This window comes from Chiloscyllium plagiosum, chromosome 37, assembly GCF_004010195.1.
Source record: "Chiloscyllium plagiosum isolate BGI_BamShark_2017 chromosome 37, ASM401019v2, whole genome shotgun sequence".
NCBI lineage: Eukaryota > Metazoa > Chordata > Chondrichthyes > Orectolobiformes > Hemiscylliidae > Chiloscyllium > Chiloscyllium plagiosum.
The window spans coordinates 14,593,424-14,620,980 of record NC_057746.1 but is presented as its reverse complement, the minus strand read 5'-3'; the positions used below and the strand labels follow the sequence as shown (position 1 = coordinate 14,620,980).

The 27,557-nt window shown below is 44.2% G+C and overlaps 1 protein-coding gene across 1 annotated transcript in view; it reads right to left on the bottom strand.

The window, feature by feature from the left end:
* Positions 1-27,557, bottom strand: part of LOC122541220 (collagen alpha-1(V) chain-like) — a 249,088-nt gene that overhangs the window by 14,068 nt on the left and 207,463 nt on the right. The window contains exons 43-56 of the mRNA XM_043677844.1: positions 26,820-26,873; positions 26,653-26,706; positions 26,491-26,544; positions 22,901-22,954; positions 21,781-21,888; positions 21,072-21,125; positions 18,251-18,304; positions 18,098-18,151; positions 14,765-14,818; positions 8,439-8,546; positions 7,167-7,220; positions 6,666-6,719; positions 5,344-5,499; positions 1,932-1,967 (exon numbers count right to left, since the gene is read on the bottom strand). Coding sequence (XP_043533779.1) covers positions 1,932-1,967; positions 5,344-5,499; positions 6,666-6,719; positions 7,167-7,220; positions 8,439-8,546; positions 14,765-14,818; positions 18,098-18,151; positions 18,251-18,304; positions 21,072-21,125; positions 21,781-21,888; positions 22,901-22,954; positions 26,491-26,544; positions 26,653-26,706; positions 26,820-26,873 — 948 coding nt within the window. The remainder of the gene's footprint in view (positions 1-1,931; positions 1,968-5,343; positions 5,500-6,665; positions 6,720-7,166; positions 7,221-8,438; positions 8,547-14,764; positions 14,819-18,097; positions 18,152-18,250; positions 18,305-21,071; positions 21,126-21,780; positions 21,889-22,900; positions 22,955-26,490; positions 26,545-26,652; positions 26,707-26,819; positions 26,874-27,557) is intronic.

The window sequence follows — 27,557 nt, the reverse complement described above, 5'->3', positions numbered from 1 at the left end:
CAATAGTGTAGCAATCAAAATCAGGGATGCTGAGGAAATTAGACAGGGACGACAATGATGGCAGAATATACACAGGCAAGGGAGAGTGTGGGTTGAAGAAGGGGGTCAGAGTTGAACTTCTGCCCGGTCAACGGATGACCACTGATAATACAGTTCGACACGTCAGTCTCCGAGATTTGCATTGTCACTTCCATGCTTTGTTTCAGCAAACCCAGCATAACAGGCTTCACACAAGTGTTACATGTATTACTCAGCCTGGATAGTAAGAGCCCCCCAAAACAAGACTGCTATCGGTATTTACCGCTCGGAAAGCTCCCAGTGTTACTCCATTGAGGGCCAGTGAAATCAGTGAGAGATTAGAGGAAGGCCCTGCAGGAACTGCTGTTAATGCCACTGAAATCATCAGTCCTAGCACCGAGATTCCTTTTAGCAACCTGTCTGGCAAACTCAACTCTACCCACTGCAAGCGGTTCAAGGGTCATATCGATCATCCCATCCCAAACTCACCCACAGCCACACAGAGGACAAGGCTGCAGTCAGCATCAGCACTGCTCCATGAGCACCACGCAGGGCATTGATGTGATAGGTGACTGAGGAACCTGGCTGGGCATATTCTGCTCAGTATCCCAAGTACCCAGGTGAGGGAGACCTCAGTCCATTCCTTACCTCCAGCCCACCAAAGACTGGCCTTGCACAGCCACCTTGGCTGCATGCACTGCTGTACAATTCTGGCCCCATCTCAGAATCACAGGATGGTATTGTTGTAGAAGGAGACCATTCAGCCCACTGCATCTGCACCATTTCGATATCCTCCTGATAATCCCTTGCCTTTACCCTGCACGCCATCTGTATCAAAACAACTATCAAATGCCCCTCTTGAATGCCTCAATTTAACCTGTCCCAACCTCAATGCATTCCATTCTGTAACTACTCACTGTGTAAAAAGATTGATCTCACATCACCCTTACTTGTTTGCACATCATTATAAGTTCAATGCCCTCTTGACCATTTCTGTTTTATGAGCCGAAACAGCTTCTTCCTATCTGTTCTATGCAGCCTGCTCATGATTTTGAAAACCTTTATCGAATCCCCTCTTAGCCTTCTGTCTAAGGAGAACAATTGCAACTTCTTCAATCTACCCTCGTCACTAAAGTTTGCATCTCAAGCTACAATTCTAGTCTCAGCGGACACTCAAACTTTGAGCTGTCTGCTGGACGTGAGGGAGAAGTGAACGTTCAAGGTCTAGTGAATTGCTGGGTGATGGACGTATTTGATGCATCTCTTTGGAAAGAAGTATGAAGGAGCAATGGAGCAGTCATCTGGTATGTTCAACAGATTGGTTCCAATCATGCGCTTGTTTCAGATTCTAACCCAACATCAGGCACAACGGGTGAAGATTGTTCAAATTCTGGGGTTACCCTGTCAAGTTTCAATCTGCAGATGCCTTCCCTCCCACCCCAACCCCATAAATGTGAGCTTGAGGGGTTGTGAAAATTACTTAATTTTGGGCCTTTCCAATTTCAGGACCTCTCCAAAGTGCTTTACTGCGAAAGCATTGTTGTGAATTTTGGTCATTGTTACAATGCGAGAATCACTGCAGCCAAACTACACAACAACCCAGGCCATCTGTTTCAATGGTACGGGTTGAGGGATACATATTGGCCTGTCTTACTAGGAAGAAATCACCTTCTCTTTAAAATTGTGCTGTGGGGTCACTTATGGAATTTCTTACTCACAGCTCTCCCTTTACAACGAGCTTCTTTGCAGCTACAGTGATAAAGTGGTTCTCTGAAGAATCTAGCATTCCACAGAGGCGATCAACATTTCATTCCAGAGTCGAGGTACGCGCTCTCTGTCTAGGTTCTCTAACAGACTGTGGCTGCAACGTTACCCGCACTCTAGGGCATCTGTTGTGAATAGAGTTGACTCACCTGAGAACATTTTGACCCTTTAGGACCAGGCGGACCCTGGAAGACAAGAATGGAACCAGAAACACATTAGAAAGACAGCAGTGAAGGCATCTCCAACACAGTAATGTCATACGCCTCAAAGTAGACAGCAGCCAGAGCAGCAGCAGAATTGGCTGAAGGAGTCCACCATCAAGCAAGGTGTCCCCATAATCATCAAATGAGTCAAAATACTGTGGGCATTGGAAATCTGAAACAGACACAGAATGCTGGAGGTCTTACAGCATCTGTGGAGACAGAAGCACAGTTAACATAGTCCAGGATGACTCTTCATGAAGAGTCATATTGGACCTGATTAAAAATCACACAACACGAGGTTATAGTCCAACAGGTTTAATTGGAAGCACTCGCTTTCAGAGCGCCATTCTTTCATCAGGTGGTTCATCAGCAATGCTCGATGAGGTGAAAATTAAATACAAGCTCATACTGAGGAAATTTGAAATTTTTCCTATCTCTTTCTCTCCCTCTTTGCTGTCTCACTGAGTGTGTCTGGTGCATTTTAATCCCCTGCCCCGCCTCCATGTGGCACTTATTTTTGTTCTGATTAAGGCGCCCTCTGTTTACCTTACTTCTCTCCCATGCCCAGCCAACTTGTTTAACACCAATTCTCACCATAGCTGCCTGACACGGTAACACACCAAGCACTGCAATTAGCTAATGCTGCAGTGCAATGTTGTAATGTTTATGCAGGATTGCACAGAGCATAAGGCACAGAAACAGGCCCATTCTCCTGACCAGTCCAAGCTGGTGTTTCAGTTCCTCTCGAGTTAAACCTTCCTTTTAAAAAAAAATCTTTTATGTGATTGATTCTTCTTAAATGCATCTAAACCCACTCACTCTCCATGTCAATGAGTCCGACAATCTCACCACTTTCTCAGGTGAGAGATTGGATTGCTCAGTGACTACCTTACGGCCTACAGTTACTCTCTTCTCCACAAAATAATATTCCCCCAGGATCCCCGCTCCTTAAATGCATCTAAACCCACTCACTCTCCATGTCAATGAGTCCGACAATCTCACCACTTTCTCAGGTGAGAGATTGGATTGCTCAGTGACTACCTTACGGCCTACAGTTACTCTCTTCTCCACAAAATAATATTCCCCCAGGATCCCCGCTCTTAAAATCTTGCTTAATGTTAAAGACTTGGATGAGGTTTGATTGTCACATTAAAAAAAATTAACATTTTTAATCAGTGAGTCTCAACCACCACCTATGAACAACATGATTTTAAATTTAAATGCCTTTCGAAGGTTTGTGGCTTTGTTGTCCGAGTAAACTGAAATTATACAACTGGAACAGAAGATTTTGAAATGGTCTGGATAACATTTGAACAAATATCTCCAGGTGACCAGAAATATGCACAATGAATGGAATCTCATCACAGTAACTAATTTTCGCTGGTTTGGGGTTGTGTCCTATACACAGTGACTCGGGCCAGCTTTCAGTGTGCATTCTTTAAACTGACCCAAAATACGATGTAAACTCGTGTTGCAGAATTTGTGCCAAACATTCTGTAACCCCTTGCATATTCGTTCGTTTGATTTTTATTGGTAAGGGCTTCAGGCCTGGGTTGGATTCGGCTGAAACCTCCAATAGGATTAAATGGTAAATAATCTTGATGGTGCCCCTGTCAGATTTCTACAGTCATATGCAAAACACTATATGTATCATAGAATCCTGAAAATGGGGAAATAGACCATTTGGCCCAACTGGTCCACACCGACCTCTGAAGAGTAACCCACCCAGATCCATCCCCTACCCTATATTTATCCCAAAGAATGACCAAACTTACACATCCTTGAACACTGTGGGCAATTTAGCATGGCCAATTCACCTGAGCAGCACATCTTTGGATTGTGGGAGGAAACCGGAGCACCTGGAAGAAATGCACGCAAACATGGGGAGAAAGTGCACAGTTGTGCCCAGAACAGACAACTCCCAAGGGTGGAATCAAATCCAGTTCCCTGGCGCTGTGAGGCAGCTGTGCTAACCACTGAGCCAGTATGCCACCCCATTGACCCACTGTGTCATAGAGTTGAATAAAAATGATTGTTGTTAACAGATTATAGTTACAATGTTGGGCAGTTAACATTACAATGTTGAAATGTTCACTTGTCAGCATCTTGTGGAGTATTAGGTGCAGTTCTGGTTAACACGTTTATAAAGGACAGAAACTCTAGAGAAGATACAATGACAACCTACGGGGGTGATAGGGTGATAACAGAAATGCATGGATAAAATTTTCAGAAAAGAATTGACAGATTACATCTCTTTTCTCTTGAAAAATAAAGGCCTAGGAGTCAGAAAATTCAAATTGTGAATAGCTTTGAAAGACTAGAGACAGTATGCATCCTCTGTTTCTGTCACACATAAAGAGCACCTGGTTGCTGTTCTTACATCAATGAAGGAATCTTACCTTCAAAGAAATAACAGTCCAAAAACATTGTACCATAAGAGCAGGTCTAGGCCATTTAGCCCCTTCAGCCTGCTACACCATTCAACTGAATCACAGGTGATCTTCTAAATGTACTTCACGTTCCGACATTATCCCCAAATGACTCAGTCTCTTCAATTATCCTCCATATGCAAGATGCTGGCACATTTTACAACTGGTAATATAGAAATGTGTGAAAACTTTTGTAGTGAGAAAAAAGTCTCTGAAAGCGGCCTGTGGGGGTGGCAAGGTTGGTTTATGCCTGGATTTTGTCATAGGACCAAAACCTGGAGACTGTGCCAGTAACTACTGAATGCTAACAGACAAACAAGGACCTTGTGACAGGCTGTGTGACAACAGTGTTCAAGAGTACATTGCTAACAAGAGTACTGCACAATGACAAAATGTAATTGTGTCATAGCACTGGGAATTTGAAATTGCACTGACCTTGAGTTTAAAGGAAGAAACAGGAGGGTGGCACTAAGTCAAACTGCTCAGAGAGTCAGAGGAGGCACAACAGACCGAACAGTCGTTTTCTGCACCACAGCAGTTCAGTGATTTTGGGAAAACACTTTAGGCCCAAGGACTGGTTAGAAATAACATGGCCATGATGTGCCAATGACTCTTTGCACCTGTTTTGTCATTGCTGAAAGGATCAGCTCCCTCACAGGTTAAGACCACAAATTAACAAACAGTCACTTGGGTCCTTAACACCATAGTTGGAGAGAGTTAAATGACTGTATAGGTAAGCTCAGTATCAAAGAGATGGATCTGAGAGCCCAGTCAGATCACTCCTCTCCCTAGCCCAGCAGTACTGAGGCTAAGTGGCTGACACCCATTTACACAGCAGAGATTAGACTTGGGTCTTTGTGGGAGCTGTAAAGACTTATTACCACAACACAAGTACCATGGGACTATGTTAAACAGCAATACTGAAATACTGCAGGAAATTGGTGTTCATTTGAAACATGAAGGTTGAAAGTAATTACAGTGTCTCCTTTAAGTCCTTCTTTTCCCGATGGACCAGGCAGGCCACGATCACCCTTCTCCCCCTGCTCTCCTGGTGGTCCAATCAATCCAATCAGGCCAGGGTGACCCTGAAAGACAAATACAATGGTAAATAGGTATGAAATTTAAACAGGGCAAGGACAGAATCCCAAGAGAGTCAATGCAGAAACACATGTGGACTCAAAACTCTGCTACCCACCTCTCAATTCACAGCAAGGACTTTTGTTCGTCCATTGTGGTCAAGCATTACCTTCATTTTTTAAAATTTCCACATTTGTTTTCAAGTGCCTCCAATAGCTCGCCATTTCTCTGCACGTGTATTCTACTCATGCATATCTGAGTCCCTCTAATTCTGGACTTGTGTGCAAACAACCCCCGAGAGGTCCTTTGACAGGACCTTCCAAACCCACGAGCTCCACTGCCTCAAGGGCCCAGGACAAATGACATATGGGCACACTGCCACTTGCAAGTTCTCCACCAGGTGACTCTCCACCCAGGCTTGGAAATATCACTGTTGCTTCACAGCACTGCATGTGCACCAGTTGACCTGCATCATATCAAGAATGCAGCTGACCAGCACCACCTCCAGGGCGGTTAGCCATGTGGAATAAATGCTGACCCACCCAGCAACACCCTCATCTTGTGAATCAATAAAATGTCCCAGAACTTAACCACTCAACCATTTGGCAACTGTGCATTCAGCTGCCTGCTATTTCTTCTCTCAGCCTCTCTACATCTCTTGCCTCCTTTAAAACACTACTTAAACCTATCTTCTAATGAAGATCATGAGCATTAATTTGAATATCACCTCCTTTCTCTGATAATGCTCCTGCGAAGAACCTCAATCTGTCTTTCTACAATCAAGGCACTAATATAAACAAGAACAGTTGGAGATGATATGTGGAATTTGTGGAGATGGTTCAATGAGAGTGACTGCCCTCTAGCCGCGGTTTAATAGATGGGCAATGCATTTGATTTCTGAACTTTAATCCAAGTCCTCAGGGTAATCCTAGCAAACCCACTGAAAAATGAAACAGAATTTACTGCACGTGAAGGGCAGTCAGTCTATCATGTGCATATCTACATTGTTACTTGACTTCCCTGGGAGTTGATGGTCCTGCTTCATCCATGCTCTTAGGGAAGGTGCTTCACAGGTGCTAAAGTGAGAACGCTATTGTTCTGGCCCTCAATATTAAAACTGAGATGTCTGACATAGACACACACACAAAACTTCATTGTGACTAGTGGGTCTTACCTTCTCTCCCTTAGGGCCACCATCTCCCTTCAAGCCAGGTAATCCAGGGGGGCCCTAAGAGGAATTAGAGTGAAAAAGTGTCAATATCACATGACTACAAAATCTTACATATCACATATAACATAACACAGATAGGTCAAGTTACTAGATGTCTAGGTAGACCTGGCATCAGTGAGTTCCAGAAACCCGGATACTGGGATACAGAGAGATACTGGAGACAAAGATATCTCAACGTACCAGTTTCCAAAAAAGTGAGATACCAGAGAGCCATTCATTCAGCCTAGATATTAGGATACCCAGACACACCCGCTCTCCTTGGACACCACCCAGATATACCATTCACCCCCTCACTCACACAGCCGCAAAGATGCATGAAGCTTAGTGCTATTATAGGAGCTTAACCGCTCCCTTGTGTTGACACTCTCTCTGCACTCCTTTTCAATTAAGATGTTCTCTCTGCTCCAACTGGAAATAAAGTGAAAGGCTGCAATCTTTACCTACCATTGGACCAGGAGGACCTGTCTGTCCCGGGGATCCAGGAGTTCCTTGTTCACCCTGTCACGAGGAAGCAAGATATCAGTAACAGTGTTGAGGTAAGACAGCAAGACAACGCAGAGGGGGATGGAGTGTGGCAGTGGGAGGCAGAGGAATAGAGAGGAATGGAGGAAAGCAGGCAGAGCAGGGCAGGAAGCTGAAGGATAGAAAAGCTGAGGGAGGGAGGGAGGTAAGAGCTGGTGACACATCTGTCACCTTGTGTCACTGGGTGAGACTCACAGCCCAGCTGTCTGGTGCAGTGGCTCTAGACATCCATTGGTCAGTACCCAAGGAGTGGTTAAAAATCTCCTATCCTTGCATGCAGGTTGCACTCCAATGCAAACCAGCATGGTTCATTCCCACCCTCCAGCATGTGTGTTGATGGTGTTTGTGAACTGCTGCGCAATTCTCTAGCTCTTGGGGGTTTCTGTGCACTTGCACCACCCAGAACCTTCAGGAATTAGATCACCCCTACCACTAGTTTGTGCAGTACACGGAATATTGTTCCCCAGGAGATAGTCAGCCAGTGCTAAATGGCCCCATTCCTGGAACTAGGATGGGAAAAGGGGTGAAGAACCACAATAAATGTGGAGATGCTGGAGTCTGGGGTTGTTCTGCTTAAAACAGTGAAGGCTGAGGGGGATCTTAATGGAGGTATACATCTTAAGAAAGGTGACTAGAGAGTCAGTAATTGGGGAACACAGTTTGTGGAAGAGGAGAGATGGGGAGAACTGTTTTTACTCTGCGTAAAGTGTGATTTGGATCAGGCTGCCTGACAGGGCAGAGGTAGTAGATTCCATAGCAAATTTTAAAAGGGAACATGATAAGCATTTGAAGAGTATCAACCAGTAATGCAACAGTAAGGGGAACAACAGAGGAGTGGGATTGTTTGGATAGCACCTTCAAAGATCCAGCACATGCACCAGGGGCCATCTATGCAGCCTGATTTGAAAACACCAGCACCCTTAACCACTGAATGCTCAGAAAAGTGAAAGCAGAACTTTTTTTTGGTGTGTAGCCTTTGAACTGAAAACAGGGAGAAAAGCTCTTCGACGTTTGTCCCGTTAGGGCTCAAGTCCCACTGGACCATGCCCGACAGTGTCACTGTCAAACATACCGATGATACTGCTTGAGGAACAACTTTAAAAAAGGCGTGGGAGATTTCCCATTAAACACTATGTGCAGGAGAACCAGTTTCTGCAATGTCCTCTCACCTGCCATTGATACCAATGAACTTACCACAGAACCAGGAATTCCTCGGAGACCCTCAGGACCTCGTTTCCCCGGGGTGCCCTGCGGGCCAATAGGACCAGTTTTCCCAGGAGGTCCCTTGGCTCCTGATTCACCCTGAAAGTTAACAAAAACAAAAGCAACAAGTGAATGGACGTGTTCACACAAGAGGAGCAGTCAGTGTTTGAGTTTGGAGATGCTGTGCCCCATCAACTGGCCTGGTCAGAAAGCCCCTCTTCCTTTCTGTTTTCGAACCGCACAGTTACCTTAAAGGGCATCTGCACCTCACGCTCCTCCCCTCCCCCAACCACACACCCAACACATCTCTCAAGCCCCCTTTCTTACGGGAAGCTGTGCCCAAGCTAGTAACTACTTTGATTCCAAGAGCCAGTGACCTTTGTATATGCTGTTCCAGGAGCCCTCACCAACCTTTAAGCGTGACCACAACCACACTCTCCAGTCAACCATGAGCACAACCTGCCAATAAGCCCCAAATGGTGCAGTCTATCCCATCCTCAGCAATGCTCATATGTTTCAAGAAATGGGCAACAGTTTGAGAGTGCAGTCCCTGATTAATTCTAATTCCTTCTTTATCTGGACATGCTAACACCTTACCCAACTGAGGTGACACTCCAACTGTCATTTGCGTCACCAATGTACCAGGCAATGACCATCTCCAATGACAGATGCCTCAAAATCCAAGAACTATTACACTCAAGAGCCTTGACACCAGGCATCTACCACATTCAGCACTCACCTCCTTTACCACTGACACACGGGGGCAGCAGTGTGTACCATCTAATGGCTGTTAAGTCATTAATCAATTTGAACGCGGATGCAGGTTTCGACTGACTAATATGTAAATCCCAGAACTTCTTTCAAGTCACAGCCCTGAGATAACTTAAGGTTTTATCAGTATTAAAAAAAGTGACATCTCAGCTCAGACAATGCATTAAAGGTATGGTGTAGAGTTTGTCTGTATCCCAACCTTGAGTCAGACTGGTTCTATTTCCAAAATAGGAATTTATAAAATATTACATGGACTGACTGCCTACAGATTGTGTGCTTTTTGAACAAAATAGAATGTATCTACAAATACAAATTCACCCCATAGACTTAAATGCATGCATGTGTAAGTGAGAGAGAGAGAGAGTGTGTTTGTGTGTGTGGGCGCGAGGAAGACAGTGAGAATGTGTGTGTGAGCACGGGTTTGATGGAGTATATGCCTGTGAGAGGGTGTGCATGCATGTGTATGTGCGCGCGTGAGAGAGAGAGACACGCACACAGAGTGAGAGAGAGAGAGAAAATATGTATGAGAGGGGGTCTGTGGAGTGTCAAGACTGTGTGAGAGTATGTCTGTATGCATGCATGTGTCTGTGTGTCTGAGAGTGAGAGTGAGTGTGAGTGTATAATAAGTGTAGTGGGGTCACCTGTAGTGTGACACACACACACACGAATTTGCATTTGCAGATACATTCCATTTTGTTCAAAAAGCACAATTAGTCATACAGTCATAGAGATATACAGTACAGAAACAGACCCTTTGGGCCAAATTGCCCATATGGCTCAGATATCCCATTTGCGAGCACTTGGTCCATACTCCTCTAAACCCTTCTTATTCATACACCCATCCAGATGCCTGTTAAATCTTGTAATTGTACCAGCCTCTACCACTTTCTCTGGCAGCTCATTCCATACACGAACCACCCTCTGTGTGAAAACCTTTCCCCTCAGGTCCCTTTTATATCTTTCCCCTTTCTCCCTAAACCTATGCCCTCTAGTTCTGGGCCCCAGGGAAAAGACCTTGGCTTTTAACACTATCCATGTCCCCCATGATTTCATAAACCTTTATAAGGTCACCCCTCGGCCTCCGACACCCCAGGGAATACAGCTTCTCCCTATAGCTCAAACCCTCCAACCCTGGCAACATCTTTGTAAATCTTTTCTGAACTCTTTCAAGTTTCACAACATCCTTCCAATAGGAAGGAGACCAGAATTACACGCAATATTCCAAAAGTGGCCTAATCAATGTCCTGTACAGCCACAGCATGACCTCCCAACTCCTGTACTCAATACTCTGACCAATAAAGGAAAGCATATACTTCTTCACTATCCTATATATATGCGGCTCTACTTTAAAGGAGCTATGAACCTGCACTTCAAGGTCTTTTTGGTCAGCAACACTCCCTAGAACCTTACCATTAAGTGTACAGGTCCTCCTCTGATTTGCTTTCCCAAAATTCAGTACCTCACATTTATCTAATTAAACTTCATCTACCACTCCTCAGCCCAATGGCCCATCTGATCAAGATCTCATTGTAATCTGAGGTAACCTTCTTTGCTGTCCACTATACCTCCAATTTTGGTGTCGTTTGCAAGCTTACTAATTATACCTCCTATGTTCATATCCAAATCATTTATAAAAATGATGAAAAGTAGCGGACCTAGCACAGATCCTTGTGGCACACCACTGGTCACAGGCCTCCAATCTGAAAAACAATCCTCCACCACCACCACCCTCCGTCTTCTACATTCGAACCAGTTCTGTATCCAAATGGCTAGTTCTCCCTGTATTCCATGAGATCTAACCTTGCTAACCGGTCTCCTATTGGGAACCTTGTCGAGCGCTTTACTGAAGTCCATACAGATTACATTCACCACTCTGCCCTCGACAATCCTCTTTGTTACTTCTTCAAAAAACTCAATTAAGTTCATGAGACATGATTTCCCAAGCACATAGCCATGTTGACTATCCCTAACCAGCCCTTGCCTTTCCAAAGTGTTAAATTCCTATTGTGGGAATAGAAGCAGTCTGACTCAAGGCTGGGGGACAGACAGACTCTAACTCATACATTTAATGCATTGTCTGAGCTGAGATATCACCTTTTTTCTAAAAACACTAATAAAACCTTAAGTTATTTCAGGACAGTGACTTGAAAGAAGTTCTAGGATTTACAATTAATCAAATGAAATCTGCATCCCTATTCAAAGTGATTAAAGACTTAACAGCAATCTAGGTTTGTTCTATATATTGCATCAGTTGTACCACACTTTGATCTTTATCTATAAATTCTGTGCCCTATGATCTTGCCCCACTACATGACGGAGGTGCAGCGCTCTGAAAACTTGCACTTTTAAATAAACGTGTTGGACTATAACTTGGCATTGTGTGACTTTTAACTTTGTCCACCTTAGTACAACACTGGCACCTCCACATTAAGATTACTGAAAACAGAGACATGCTGCTAAAGCTTCTGGTTTTGCAAAGGTCAGGGCACGTGCAAGAGTGCCAAGTTTCAACTAATCAGAACAATTTACACTGCATATGAAAAAGTACTGATTACTTGGGAACTCATCTCTGATTGCCATGGAGACAAAAACGGGGAACAAAAGGCTTTTCAAACTCGAAACGACTCGTTCATTCCAAAACAGAAACTGGACTAACAATCAATTTAGGATAATCTGTCAAGTTGAAAACATTGTTCACTAACACTTTCGAGAAACAACATTCATTCATATGTGGCATGCGGTGTGCGGTGTCAAGGAGCTCCAGCAAAACTGGAATCAATGGGTATCAGGAAGCATATAGGAAGATGGTGGTGCTTGTTAGAGATCAGTCATCTCAGGTCCAGGACATTTCTACAGAAGTTCCTCAGGGCAGTGTCCTAGGCCCAACCATCTTCAGCTGCTTCATCAATAACCTTCCCGCCATCATAAAAGTTAGAAGTGAGGACGCTTGCCAATGATTGCACAATGCTCAGCACCATTCACTACTCCTCAGATACTGAAGCAGTTCATGTTCAAATGCAACAAGATCTGGACAATATCTAGGCTTGGGCTGACAAACAGCAAATAATATTTGCATCACACAAATGTCAGGCTATGACCATCTCCAATAAGAGTCAATTTAACCACCAACCCTTGACATTTAATGGTATTACCATCACTGAATTCCCCCACTTTCAACATCCTGGGGGTTAGCATTGACCTGAAACTCAACTGGACTCGCCACATAAACAGTGGCTACAAGAGCAGGTAACTCACCTCCTGACTCCACAAAGTCTGTCCACCATTTATGAGGCACTAGTCATGAATGTGATGGATGGGTGCAGCTCCAACAACAATCAAGAAGCTAGACAGCATTTAGGACAAGGCAGCCTGCTTGATTGGCACCACATCCACAAGCATCCATCACTGACACACAGTTGCAGCAGTGTGTACTGTCTACAAGATGCACTGCAGAAATTCATCAAAGATCCTCAGACAGCACCTTCCAAACCCATAACCACTTTCATCTAGAAGGGCAAGGACAGCAGTTGAAGTTGGTGGGAACACCACCAACTTCAACTCTCCTGCGGGCCATACCACCAGCACTTCATCCGGAGGCTCACTGATGATGTTACCGAGTATGGTGACGAAACATCTGAAAATGAACCTTCCAGCTCAATGAGCAAACCTACATCCTCAACTCCCCTCAAAACCACTCACTGTCACTGGGTCAAAATCCTGGAATTCCCTCTTTAATGATATTGGAGGTCAACTTATTGTAGATGGCCTGCAGCAGTTCAAGAAGGCAGCTCACTATCACCTTCTCAAGGGCAACCAGGGCCATGTAATAAATGCTGGCCCAGCCAGTGGCACTCACATCTCACAAATGAATTTTAAAAAATACAGAGACCGATTCTCTGCAAACTAAAGGTGTATGTTAAAGTTTGCATATTTATTATATCATCCAAGAGCTCAGGGAACCTGTAGTTCCTCATTGCCTTCCCCATGGAAAAACATACTTTAAATAAGAGTCAATTAGCAAACCAATCAGCACCCTTTTCCCTAGTAGTTTTTTGAAATTTGGAATTTTTACATCAGTCCTGAAAAATATAAGATGAAAAGTTTCAGCAATATATCTCCACTCTCCAGCAATTTTCCACTTCCAAAATACCTAATACAGATTCATAGAGATGTCCATCATGGAAACAGACTCTTCGGTCTAAATTGTCCATGCCGACCAGATACCTCAACCCAATCTAGTCCCACCTGATAAGCACGAGGCCCATATCCCTCTAAACCCTTCCTATTTATATACCCATCCAGATGCCTTTTAAATGTTGCAATTGTACCAGCCTCCACCACTTCCTCTGGCAGCTCATTCCACACACACATCACCCTCTGCGTGAAAAAGTTGCCCCTTAGGTCCTTTTTAAATCTTTCCCTTCTCATGTCCTCTAGTTCTGGACTCCCCCACCTCAGGGAAGAGACTTTGTCTATTTATCCTATCCATGCCCCTCATGGTTTTATAAACCTCTATAAGGTCACCGCCATAGCCTCTGATGCTCCAGGGAAAACAGCCCCAGCCTAGTCAATCACTCCCTATAGCTCAAATCCTCAAACCTTGGCAACATCCTTGTAAGTCTTTTCTGAAACCTTTCAAGTTTCACAACATCTTTCCAATAGATGGAGACCAAAACTGAGTGCAATATTGCAAAAGTGGCCTAACCAACATGCTGCTTACTACTGCTGACATGGAGTCTGTACAGAGCTGCTCCCTCTCTCTCATTCTCTCTCCTGTGCTTCCTCTCAACACACCATGCCTCCAACCTCAATCGAAATTCAAATAGTGAAAAGTTCAGAATTGGGCAAAAACTCAAGGATTTTTTTTAGATTAGATTTCCTACAGTATGTGAACAGGCCCATCGGCCCAACAAGTTCACACAGACCCTCCAAAGAACAATCCACCCAGACCCATTCCCATGCTGTACATTTACCCCTGACCCAATGCACCTAACACTATGGACAATTTAGCATGGCCAATTCACCTGACCTGCACATCTTTGGACTGTGGGAGGAAGCCATAGCACCCAGAGGAAACCCACGCAGACGGAAACCCATGCAGACATGGGGATAATGTGCAAACTCAACACAGTCGCCCGAGGCTGGAATTGAACCCAGGTCCCTGGCACTGTGAGGCAACAGTGCTAACCACTGACCCACCGTGCCACCCCAATTTTATTATTGTTTGATCAGAGATCTCCGCAGGATGCAATTGTTCGTGTTGGCTTCAGCTGCTGAAACTTTCGGAAGTTTAAAGATGATTTTGTATGAGTAACAAAGCATCATGGACCCAATCAAATAATCCAGCCATTGGCAACCCTCCTCCAAATACCTGAAACGCCATGGTACCCTGAGCATATATAAACTCTGCACAGTAAGGCAGGCTTGAGCATGCAGTCCACCTCCCTCAAATCATGTCATCCCTGTTTATCACTTCACTGACATACACAAATCCTCACCACTTCCAGGAAATATGGTAAAGCAAGTAGATTCTCTAAATCCATTACCTTGCTTCCTTTCTCGCCCTCTCTTCCCTCTGGACCAGGAGCTCCAGCTGGACCCTTTAAGAAAAATGAGAAAGCGAGAAGACAAAAATAAGTGTTAAACCCATCTAGACATCCAAAATCAGGGTTAGAAGGATGGTAAATGAGAAAGTTGTCTTTGTGACTACTAAGTAGTCCAACGCTGATACATCAATCTAATGCCAATATGCCTCCTGAAGAGAATCTGGTGTTAACTTTTAAACAGTTCCTTCCACTGGACTTCATGGTATTCTCTTTCAAAAATCCTCAAATCCTAGACGCAGGCCGCAGACCCAGATAAAAAGCTCACTCACACGTGCACACCTCAGAACCAGATAAACATCTCACTCACGTGTTCACATTGCAGAACCCAAGAAAGATCACATACACACACCCCAGACCCAGATAAACATCTCACTCACACATACACCACAAACCCAGGGAAGGACCGCACTCACATGTACACATCTCAGGTCCTGGTAACAATCGCAATCCCAGGTGACAGGGACACACACACACACACCTGATAAGAATATTTTGCAGCAGTATTTACCGTGGAGAAACACATGGAGGCTAGGGAAATCAGGGAAATAAATAGTGATTGCTTGAAAGGAGTCCGCATTACAGAAGAGGCGAGCTGAAGGTCTTAAAATGCATAAAGCCCTGGGATCTGATTAAGTCTACCCCAGGTATTGTGAGAAGCTAAGGGATAATTGTGAAAGACATGTATATTATCAACGTAATGGGTTAGGTGTCGGAAGACTGGTGGATATCTAATGTTGTGCCATTATTTCAGAAGGACTGCAAAGAAAAGCCAGCAAACTACAGACTGCTAAGCCTAATGTCCGTGGCAAGTAAGTTGTTGGAGGGGTTTCTGAGAGACAGGATCTACATGCATTTGAAAAGGCAAGGAATGATTTCGGATAGTCAGCGTAGCTTTAGAGAATTGACGAATACACAGCGGTAGATGATGTCAGCATGGATTTTAGCAAGACCTTCGACAAGATTCCACACGGTAGACTGTTTAGTGAGGTTAAATCACATGAGGTCCAGGGAGACCTAACCATCTGGTTGCAAAATGGCTTGATATTAGAAGACATAGGGTGGTGGTAGAGATTGTTGTTCAAACTGGAGGCCTGTGACCAGCAGTGGGTCACAGGATCACTGCCGGGTCCACTATTGTTTGTCATATATAAACAATTTGGATGAAAATATAGAAGACATGATTAGTAAGCTTGTAGATGACGCCAAAATTGGTAGTATAATGGACAGGGAAGAAGGCTATTTAAGAGTATAAGACGATCTTGATCAACTGGGCTAGTGGGCTGAGGAATGGCAGATAAAGTTTAATTCAGGTGAATACGTGGTGCTACCTTATGGTAAGACCAACATCGAGGGCCGAAGGGCCTGTACTGCGCTGTATTCTTCTATGTTCTAACTGGGCTAGTGGGCTGAGGAATGGCAGATAAAGTTTAATTCAGGTGAATACGTGGTGCTACCTTATGGTAAGACAAACAAGGTCAGGATTTACACAGTTAATGGTAAGGGTCAAAGGACTGTTGTCGAATAGAGACTCCTAAGGGTACAAGTACATAGTTCCTTGAGAGTGGCATTAGAGGTAGACAGGGTGGTGAAGTTTGGCAAGTTTGCCTTTATCTGTCACAGCATTAAATACAGAAGTTAGGACGTCATGTCACAGCCGTACTAGACACTGGTAAGGCCACATTTCGAGTACTGCATACAATTCTGGTTGCTCTGCTATGGGAGGGATGTTATTAAACCGAAAAAAGGTACAAAATAGTTTTACAAGGACATTACTGAGGCTGGAAGGTTCGAGTAAAAGAGGAGGCTGGATAAGCTGGAACTTTTTCTCTGAAGCATAGGAGGCCAAGGGGTGTCCGAATAGAGGCTTATAAAATCATGAGGGGCACAGGATAGTCAAGATATTTTCCTCAGGGTGGAGTTTAAAACTCGACAGCATAGGATTAAGGTGAGAGGGGAAAGACTTAAAAAAGGACAGGATCTTGACCAGATGGGCCAATAGGCTGGGAAGTGGCAGATGGAGTTTAATTCAGATAAATGCGAGGTGCTGCATTTCGGGAAAGCAAATCTTAGCAGGACTTATACACTTGATGGTAAGGTCCTAGGGAGTGTTGCTGAACAAAGAGACCTTGGAGTGCAGGTTCATAGCTCCTTGAAAGTGGAGTCGCAAGTTGATAGGATATTGAAGAAGGCGTTTGGTATGCTTTCCTCTGTTGGTCAGAGTATTGAGTACAGGAGTTGGGAGGTCATGTTGCGGCTGAGCAGGACATTGGTTAGGCCACTGTTGGAATATTGCATGCAATTCTGGTCTCCTTCCTATTGGAAAGATGTTGTGAAACTTGAAAGAGTTCAGAGAAGATTTACAAGGATGTTGCCAGGATTGGACGATTTGAGCTACAGGGAGAGACTGAACAGGCTGGGGCTGTTTTCCCTGGAGCGGAGACTGAGGGCTGACCTTATAGAGGTTTACAAAATTTTGAGGGGCATGGATAGGTAAATAGGCAAAGTCTTTTCCCTGCGGTCAGGAAGTCCAGAACTAGAGGGCATAGGTTTAGGGTGAGAGGGGAAAGACATAAAAGAGACCAACGGTGCAACTTTTTCACGCAGAGGGTGGTACGTGTATGGAATGAGCTGCCAGAAGAAGTGCTGGAGGCTGGTACAATTGCAACATTTAAGAGGCATTTGGATGGGTATATGAATAGGAAGGGTTTGGAGGGATATGGGCCGGGTGTTGGCAGGTGGGACTAGATTGGGTTGGTATATCTGGTCAGCATGGATGGGTTGCACCAAAGGGTCTGTTTCCATGCTGTGCCTCTCTATGACTCTATGACAGCTTTTTCGTAGAGGATGGCGTGTATATGGAATGAGCTGCCAGAGGAAATGTTAAAGGTGGGTAAAGCTGGATAAAGTTACAAGATTTAAAAGATATTTGGACAGGTACATGGATAGGAAAGGTTTAGAGGGATACGGCCCAAACATAGGCAAATGGGACTAAATTAGTGTAGGAAATCTGGTCGACATGGATGAGCTGTGCCAGAAGGTGTCTTTCAATGTGTATTATAGACACGCACGCACGCACGCACACACACACACCTCCCAGGTATCAAGTAGAAGTCTCGCACAGCTGCCATGCACAGCTATAGGCCATGCACAGCTGCCCCAGACCCAGCTACAGATCTCAACACAACTACTATGGCATCATCACATTATATGTCTCAAGCACGTGATGTGTAAATCCTCTCTGAATGGTTAACACTCTTTAAAATATTTGCTTACTCTCTTTCCTGTTGGACCTGGTGGTCCTACTTCACCAGTTGGACCAGGAGACCCCTGTGAAAGAAGGAAAGATAGAGAGTTTCAGATGTCAATCAATATACAGAGTAATCAGGAACATTGCAGACTCAGAGAACTCCCTCCATCACTACTTACAGCTTGACCTTGCTCACCAGTCTCTCCCCTTTCACCCTTTGCACCGTCCTGACCCTAAATTGAAAAAAAAAACAACATAAGAATGACTACAATCAATCAGTTGTGAACACAAAGGTGCACCTCTATTTTCAGGATGTTAACTGCTGGGTTAACATCTGCTGTTCCCCAAGATGGAGGCACACATACCAATAGTACACTTTGTCACCTCAAGAAGAAAATAGCAGTAGATTGCACAACTACAACATGCTCAAGTGGAGACAGAAAACAGACTCAGAGACTATTCCCTGGCATCTTTTGATCCAGAACTGACAGGTCATATAAAAAAAGGGAGGTGTTTTGAGTAAGGTGCAACAGAAAAGCATGGGAATACAGAGAGGTGAGACGGCATGGAAGGGGCAGATTTAGGATCACGGAGAAAATCAACATAAACAAATGAGCATATCAGTGGGGGTAAGATAGTGTGAATCACAATTCCCTTTCTGCAGAAGAAGTGTTACTGGCAATTTTCCCACAGGTTGTGAGAAGCTGTTCACATACAAGGACAATGTTCAGACAAAGAATATCCTGTCAACTGATAGGGACAGCATTCACTTCTGGAACAGTCTGCCTCTATACACACGGATCGTGCTCAGATACGGAACAGCTTGTTGAGAAATAGTGGCTGAATTCACATTGAAACAAAATTGTTCGTGCATAGGATCAGTATTCACATCTTGAGTTCCTTGTCCATAGATTGGAACAGTATTGACTACAAAAGGCTGTCTGTATACAGAGGTAGAATTGAAGTGCAAGCCCTTTGTCAGCCAATCTAGAATAGTCCTTTTGGCAAGTTGCAGTACATTTCACCCACTTCTACCTCTGCTCACAAAAAAAGTGGCACTGTTCAATCATAGAATTGCCTATCCTTGGATAGAGGCAGTGAATTAGAATTGCCTGTCCTTGTATATGATAGCAATATTCATACCGAGAACAGCCTGTTTTTTGATAGAAGCTGTGTTCACATTTAAGTCAGTGTGTTTCTAAATATAGAAGCTATGTTCACATTTAGTGCATTCTATCTCCATACATACGGGCAATTTTCTCATTTGGAACAACTTGTCCACATAGAGGGTGAGTTTTTCATATCTAGAACAGCTGTCTCTAAATGTAAAGAGCAGAGTTCACATTTACAAAATTCTGCTTTGGTTCATTGTTTCAACTGAAGAGCCTAGGATGGAGAACTTGGGGAAGATTCTTTGGATTGAGGATCCCAAAGCATGGCGCTTGATTACAGTAGAAGGTAGCAAGAGGCCACGCAGGAAGTAATGAATAGGATTTCTGTTTGAAAATGGGTTGAAGTCTAATGATAGTGAGCAACATTTGGACAGACTGCTGCAGATTTATTATTCGACAGTCCACTCACACCAATTGTATGATCTTTTGATCTCAGCCTTTGAGTTCTCTGCGCATAAATTCTGTGTTGTGTGTGCTTCCTCTCACTTCACCTCATGAAGGGGCTACGAACCAAAAGCTTGTGGTTTCAAATAAACCTGTTTGTCTATAACCTGGCATCATATCATTTCTGACCATCATTAGGACCAGCCACAATCAGTCTTACATGGCAGGATAGGGCCAGTCACACTCACTCGAATATTGAGTCATAATTCTGAGCCCAAGCTCCAGCCTCAACGCTCAATAGGTTTCAAACCGTGCACCTTCTGATATGAAGCTGACTGGAAGTATATCCCAAGTGGGCTAATTGCCTGATAATAAGCTTTTATTTCAAAGGCCTGTAGATTGTACAGAAAGGGATGCTTAAAGGAGACCTAAGTTCCAAATCAACTGGAAATATAGATTCTGGAGCAAAAGGCAACGTAAGCAGTTCTGACTCTATACAAAAAGAAAAGAGAAAGACGTGAAAGACATGGTATGATTCCGATCTCAAATAAAATGAATGTGAAATAAGATTACATCCTTTTGATTAAATTAGATTCCCTACAGTATGGAAACAGGCCCTTGGGCCCAACAAGTCCACACGGACCCTCCGAAGAGTAACTCATCCAGATACATTCCCCTACCCTATATTATTTATCCCTGACTAACGCACCTAACACTATGGGCAATTTAGCATGGCCAATTCACCTGAGCAATACAACTTTCGATTGTGGGAGGAAACAGGAGCACTTGGAGGAAATGCAAACATGGGGAGAATATGCAAACTCCACACAGACAGTCGCCCGAGGCAGGAATCGAACCCGGGTCCCTGGCGCGGTGAGGCAACAGTGCCAAACACTGAGCCACCGTGTCGCCCTCAAACTCAACAGTATCCAGGACAAAGAAACCCAATCAATTTACACCTCATCCACTGCCTTAAAACATTCACTCCCACCACTAATGATGCATAAGGGCAGCAGTGTGTGCCATATACAAGGTTCACTGCAGCAACTCAACAAGGCTCCTCCAACAGCACACTCCAAATCCACAATCTCTACCATCCGTAAGGATTGGGCAGCAGATATATGGGAAAACCCCCCCACCTGCAAGCGCTCCTCCAGGCCACTCACCATCCCAATTGGGATCTATGTTGAGTTCATTCACTGTTGCTGGGTCAAAATCTCAGAAGTCCTTTCCCACCAGCACATTGGGTGTACATGCATACACCCCTCTTACACCCACCCTATGGACTGCAGCAGATAAAAAAAAGATGAATATCCGCCAAAGTTATCAAGAACAAATAGTGATGGCAGCAGTGGTGCCCTCAATGGAATCAGAGATAGAAGGAATGAGAGGGCAAAGTTCAGTCAAACATCGTTACTGGTCCTCAGACCCTGTTCACACTTACACGTGGTCCAGGCTCACCACCAGGGCCGGGGTCACCAGGGAAGCCAACAGGACCCTAGAGTAAGAGAAAAGAGATGAAATAAATTGGAGGTCAAAAGGCTTGTAGCAGCTACCAGTCTTGCAACCTGTTGGAAAGCTGTACATCAATGTTAGCATTGAAAAAATTATGAGTTGGATAAACATGAAACCCCCCTTTTAAATTTTTTTTCATTCATTCACAGGCACAGGCACAGGGTGTCACTGGCACAGCAGTTATTGCCCATCTCTAATTTCCCAGAGGGTAGTTAAGTTGCTGTGAGTTTGGAGCACATGTAAGCCAGATCAGGTAAGGATAGTAGATTTCCTTCCCTGAAGCACACTGGTGAACCAGATAGGTTTCTTTTTTATTTAACAACAGCCTTTCTGTCAGTCTGTACACAGATAAGCTCTTTACAAATTCCAAAAGAGGATCATGCCCTTGAAACACTAACTCCCATTTCTTTATCTCTGCAGAATCTGCCTGATCAGCTGAGTACTTTCAACATGCCTGCTTTTTAAATTACAGTTCAAAGAAGGTCACGCCTTTGCCTCAGGCTCATACATAGAACTCTGAACAGCATATAACCCTTTTTCCGTGGTAATAAAGGAGCTAAGCCCCTCACAGTTCCTTGAATACCAAAGACTATAGGAATAAAGAATGCAGCCATCAGGCAGATTTGCAGTCTACTTACAGGATTGCCCTTGGGTCCATCGTCGCCAGTGGGCCCTTTAGTACCTGGAGGCCCAGCTTCACCAGGTTGGCCAGTTTCTCCTCTTTCTCCTCTCTCACCTTTTGGACCCTGCATTTAAAAAAACAATGTGAGAAAGGACCAGTTATTAGCTTCCTATTAAATTGATGTTCACATTTTACTTCACTCAATTTGCCTCCCCCTTACATGCCCAGTGAAACATCACCTGTCTCTGGCTTATATTGTCTTAAGACACGGGACCAGAGTTCAGTCATTTGTACAAGACACCTTTCTTGGGCATGTCTAGCAGACAGCCCAGACTGTACCAGCCTCACCCGCCTTCCATTCCCATGACACAATGCCCCCCCACCCCAATTTAACCTTTGCATTGAGTTGGAAAAAAACAACAAATCTGGGTGGAGGAAAAAAAATTAAGAAGTTCCACATAGTGCCTCAGAGGTGCTGCTGGACAAAGAAGGGACACTAAGCAAAGGAACTGTGACTCACATGGAAACTTGGTCAAAGAGGTAGGCTTTTGGAAAGAAAGGGAGTGGGATGGGAAGGGAATTCCAGAGCAGCAAGGCTGCCAGTAGTGAAGCAGGGATGGAGCCAAAAAGCAAATGGCTTTACATCTAGAATTGGACATGTGTTAGCTCAGGGTGAGCCAGGAGGCATGGTGCATTCACTGTGAATAGGCAGTTCCAAACACACACAATATTAAGTTGGGGGGAATTCTGTGGCGTCTGGAATTCCTCCCCTCCACATCACCACATGATTGAATCACAAAACCAGCTGAATTGTGCAAGGCAAGACATCACTGTGCGATAATTATCAAAAAATCTATTTGATGCCATTAGCTGAGGGATAAATACTAGCTAAAACACCCAGGAAATAACTCCTGCTCTTCTTCCAGGAATGCCATGGGATCTTCACACACACTTGAGAGGGTAGGCAAGCCTTGTTTGAATTTCCGATTTGATCTGGGTCCCTTCCCATTCCACCTAGCTACAGATCATTCTGATTCGCTGTCAGCTGGCCATGCTCTAGCTCTACATCCTCGACTTCCCAATGTGTTGAAGCCAAAACATTTCCACACCTTGAAAGCGCAGGAAACAATACTGACCTTTCGCCCAGGAAGGCCTTGGATTCCAGGAACGCCGGATTCTCCAGCTTCACCCTAAAGGGAAGACAGCATTCACGTCAGCATCTGAGTAAACAGCAATTGCAGCAGTTCAAGAAATATTTGTGATCCCTCTGGTTTGACTTACAACCCTGTTATATTTCACAAAGTCAGATGGTGTAGGATACAAATGGAGTCAACCTTTACAAACTTTTACAAGAATTTACTTACAGCTGCACATTCAAGCATGCATCTCCTAATCCATACCCTACACATTGTTTGTAGGGGTTCAAGTGAATCCCCAGTGAATGCGCATCACCCCATACAATTAGTTACAATTGACATACAATGAATATATAAAATACAACAGTGATTATCAAAATTATCAAAATATACATTCCAGTTGAAGTGTGATTTCTTTGCCATTATGTTTCTATGATTTTAACTGTATCTATAGTAATCATTTCTAGTCTCTTTGATTTGCTGTTTAATTCATTGTATACTGCCCAAATCACATTGTAATATCTCTCATTTATAGCAACTCCAAGGATCTTTAAACCATGTCTTTTCTCACCTCACCTAATGTATAGTCTTTAAAAGTCCAAGATCAGCACTATCTGACCATCACATCTTGAGTGTGCTTTTGTTTTGTTTCTATTATTGCCCCTTCACATTCCCCAATACAAGACAATGAGTGACTTCAGGTGCCTTTCTCAGTGCTTATTAACTGCCAAAATGACTCCATGACCCAGTATAGCTGTCAACTAAATTAGCCAGATCTAACTGGGTGCATCAATTACACTGTTGAAAATGTGTTGCTGGAAAAGCGCAGCAGGTCAGGCAGCATCCAAGGAGCAGGAGAATCGACGTTTTGGGCACGAGCCCTTCTTCAGCATCAATTACACTGTCTACAAACCACTTAGCCCAATTGACGTAGGCTGGTGCTTACGCTGCCCGCAAGCCTCCTTTCATCTAATGCATCTCAGTCTATCAGAGAATCTGCCTTCCCTCTGATTTCCCTTAAGTACATCAGTCCCATTTACCTCAGTTTCCATCTGACATTCTAAACAATTGCTGCATAAAGAAGCTTCTGCAGAACTCTCCCTTGAGGGTCACATGTGTACGAGTTCTATTGTTGGTCTCCCACACAAGTGAAACCATCTGCTCTACAGTTACCTCATCAAAACACTGAACAATTTTAAAAGAGCAGAACAAATAACAGGAGTACGTTTTTCATCCCCTGAAACCACTTTGCCAGTCCAGATGACCATGACTGATTTGCAGCACTAAATTTACTTGACATCAGCTCCCCAATTCCTTTGGACACAAAGCATCTATCAATTTCACTCTTAAGTACATTCACTGACTGAGTCTTCATAATTCTGTTGGCTAGTGATCTCGAAATATTCACAACCCTTGGAATGAAGGGTTCTTTCATCACACTTCTCAGTGGATGACCCCTTAGTCGGAGACTGTGACACCCTGGCCAGCTCACCAGCTACGCAAAACTTAATCTCTACCCTGTCAAACCCCTTAAGAACTTACTAAGTTTTAATGAGATGACCTCTCAGTCTTTTAAACTCTAGACTGCACAAGGATATTCTCCTCAATCTGCCTTCAGATACAAAAGGCAGGAGGATAACACCAAGTCATGATACACATTTGGAGATGTAATGGGCTGAATGGCTTCCTTCTGTGCTCTAGCAGTTCTGTGATTAATAGGACAACCTTTTGATCTGAGCAACAGATCTAGCAAATCTTCACTGAGCCCCATCTAAACGGATATCCCTCTTGTGACAAGGAGATCAAAACTGCTCACACCATTCCAGGTGTGATCCCACCTTTGCACAACTTTGGAGATATTTCACTTGATCAATCCCTGAGATAAAGGTTTTATTCTATGAGGTAAGGTCAGACTGAACCTATATCCAATGGCATTTAGAAGCAGGAGAACTTCTGTAAGATCCTGAAGGGACTACAGGCTGGATACTCAAAGGATATTTCCTCTAGTCTGGAAATTGAGCTGTGGTGCAGTGGTAGCATTCCTAAGGTTCAAGTCCCACCTGCTCAAGAGGTCTGCAATAACATTACAGATTAGAAAATATATGTAGGGCTCTTGTAGTGCAGTGGTAGTATCCCTACCACTGAGCCAGGGAGTCCAGGTTCAAGTCCCACCTCTCCAGAGGTGTATACTAACATTGCGGTATCAGCTGATTAGAAAATATCTCAAAATATGAAATAAGAATAAGATGTCTCCTGTGAAGACAGAGGAGGAGAATGTTTTTCTCCAGATGTGTTGTTAGTCTGTGGAATTCACTTCCCTAGAAAGATGTGGAGGGTGGGTCATTGAATATACTGAAGGCAGAGCTACATTGATTTTTGACAGACAGGGGAGATAATGGTTATGGGAATCAAGCAGGAAAGTGGAGTTTAGACCAGAATCAAATCAATCATGATCACATTGAGTGGTGAAACTGACCTGAAAGGCTAAATGACAATCTTCCAGATAAGTCCCATGTTCCAATACAATCGCAGTAAGGCTTATTTATTCTCATACTCCAAAGCTTTTGTAATAAACATTAACCTCTACTTTGCCATATTGTTGTCTGTAGCTGTACATTACTCATCTGTAATTGGTCTACAAGGTCACCCAAATTACCCTGAACTGTAACTGTCAAATTTGAAAATATTCCTTTATAACAAAATGAATCTATCCATACTACTTTGGATTATCTAGCCCCTGGCATCTTTTTGCTCACTTCCCTTATCTGCCCTTTGCACCCACTCACATCCTAATTTGCCACCTACATTTGTATGTCAACAAATTCAGATAATTTGCACTCAACCTCTTCATCTAAGTCAATGATGCAGATCGCAAATAGCCAGAAACAGTAGGAAAGTGGGACTAGAGTAAGTCATAGTGCAATTTTGACAGCACAGACTTGATGAGCCAAGTATGGGATCACTGTGTGATTCTATGAGGATTCAGAGCTGATATTTGTGAAGTTCTGCTAAGTGCCAGGTAAAACATGATGACTACATGGCTTTAAATTGATCTTCAGTATTGCGCTGATGCATGCGTGTGCATGTGTGTCTCTCTCCTTCTGTGTCTGTGTTAGAATATACAATCCAACTGAATTGCCACAGGCAGGGACAGAAGGTTTTATAAAAGGCCTAAAGGTGCCCGCCCACTGTTTGAGCTTGGCCTCCAGCTGGAGATGCGAGAGATGGTTGGCACAACCATGGGTCTTCTGTCTCCAGTTTGGAATACCTTGGGCAACAGATTCCTGCAAGTTAGTGGGAATACTGTATTTTTCCGAGGGGAGCTTTGAGCACGAGCAGGAAATTTATTTTGGCCCTGCTCCGCCCATGACCCCGGTAACCACAAGCCAAGTTGAAGCTCTGAATGAAGAACCCACTATTATGTCTTGTGTCAAATGCATGAACAATATAGGCCACCCAGAGCAGCTGATCAAATATGAACTGTGTCCCGATCCATGCCAACCTCATGTGTTCTCACTCCCTGTATGTGGGCACCTCAAACCCACAATGTGTCTCCTGCCTCCTCCAAGTTGGGTTTTCTGACATCTTACCTTTTCTCCAATGGACCCTGGGTTGCCAATGCCTCCAGGGGGACCTTGAGGACCCTGTGGATGATGGGACAGAAAATAGGACGTGAGCATGTATTCAGGGATGAGCATCACCATGGGTCATTCAACAATGTACTCAAGGAGAGAAATGAAGCTAGCACTTACATCAGCTCCATTTGGACCGGCAGGGCCGGTAGGACCAGGAGGGCCAGGTGGACCCTGTGAGAGAAAAGACAAGGAGAGTCATAAGGGATACACATACAGGGTGTTTCTGGAGTGGTTCATGACACTGTGTCAGAGAGAGAGATAGAGAGATCAGGACAGAAACTCACCATGGGACCAACATCACCAGTCTCACCCTTGGTTCCTGAAGGCCCAGGCATTCCCTACAAAATGAAACAAGACAAATTAGCTCCTCACCATGGAGTCACAGCCAGACATTGCACGGTATTTATTTATTCAAACACTCTGTGGGATAAAGGGTTGCTGTGTCAGGGAGAGAATCAAGTATGTGGGGAGATCTTAGGGGAGGAAAGTGTGGGTAGGAGATCATAAAGGAGGAGTGTGTGGGGGAGGAATTGTTAGGGAAGATGATTTTTTGGGGATGATTGTTAAGGAGGACTGAATCGGGGGAGATGGTTAGGGAGGAGTGTGTGGGGGAAGGTCATTAGAGACAGGTATGTGAGGACCACGGAGAAATTGTTGGAGTGTGGAGATCATTAGAGAGGAGTGTGTGTGGGACCTGGAGATCATTAGGGAGGAGAGACTGTTAGGGAGGAGTTTGTGGTTGGGAGAAGAGATGGTTTGGGAGCAGATTATGGGCCGGGGTGTTCGTTAAGGAGAAGCATGTCAGTGGGTGGGGGGTGGAGATCATTAAGGAGGAGCGTGTTAGGGACGAGATCGTTAGAAAGGAGTGTATGGTGGGGAAGATCATTAGGGAAGACTTAGGAGGGGGAAGAAGAGATTGTTAGGGAAGACTGTGTTGGGGGCATCATGCATGAGTGAGGGAATCTTCAGCAGGAGCATGTTGGGGGAAGAGAGATCATTTGGGACGAGTGTGTGGGAGGAAG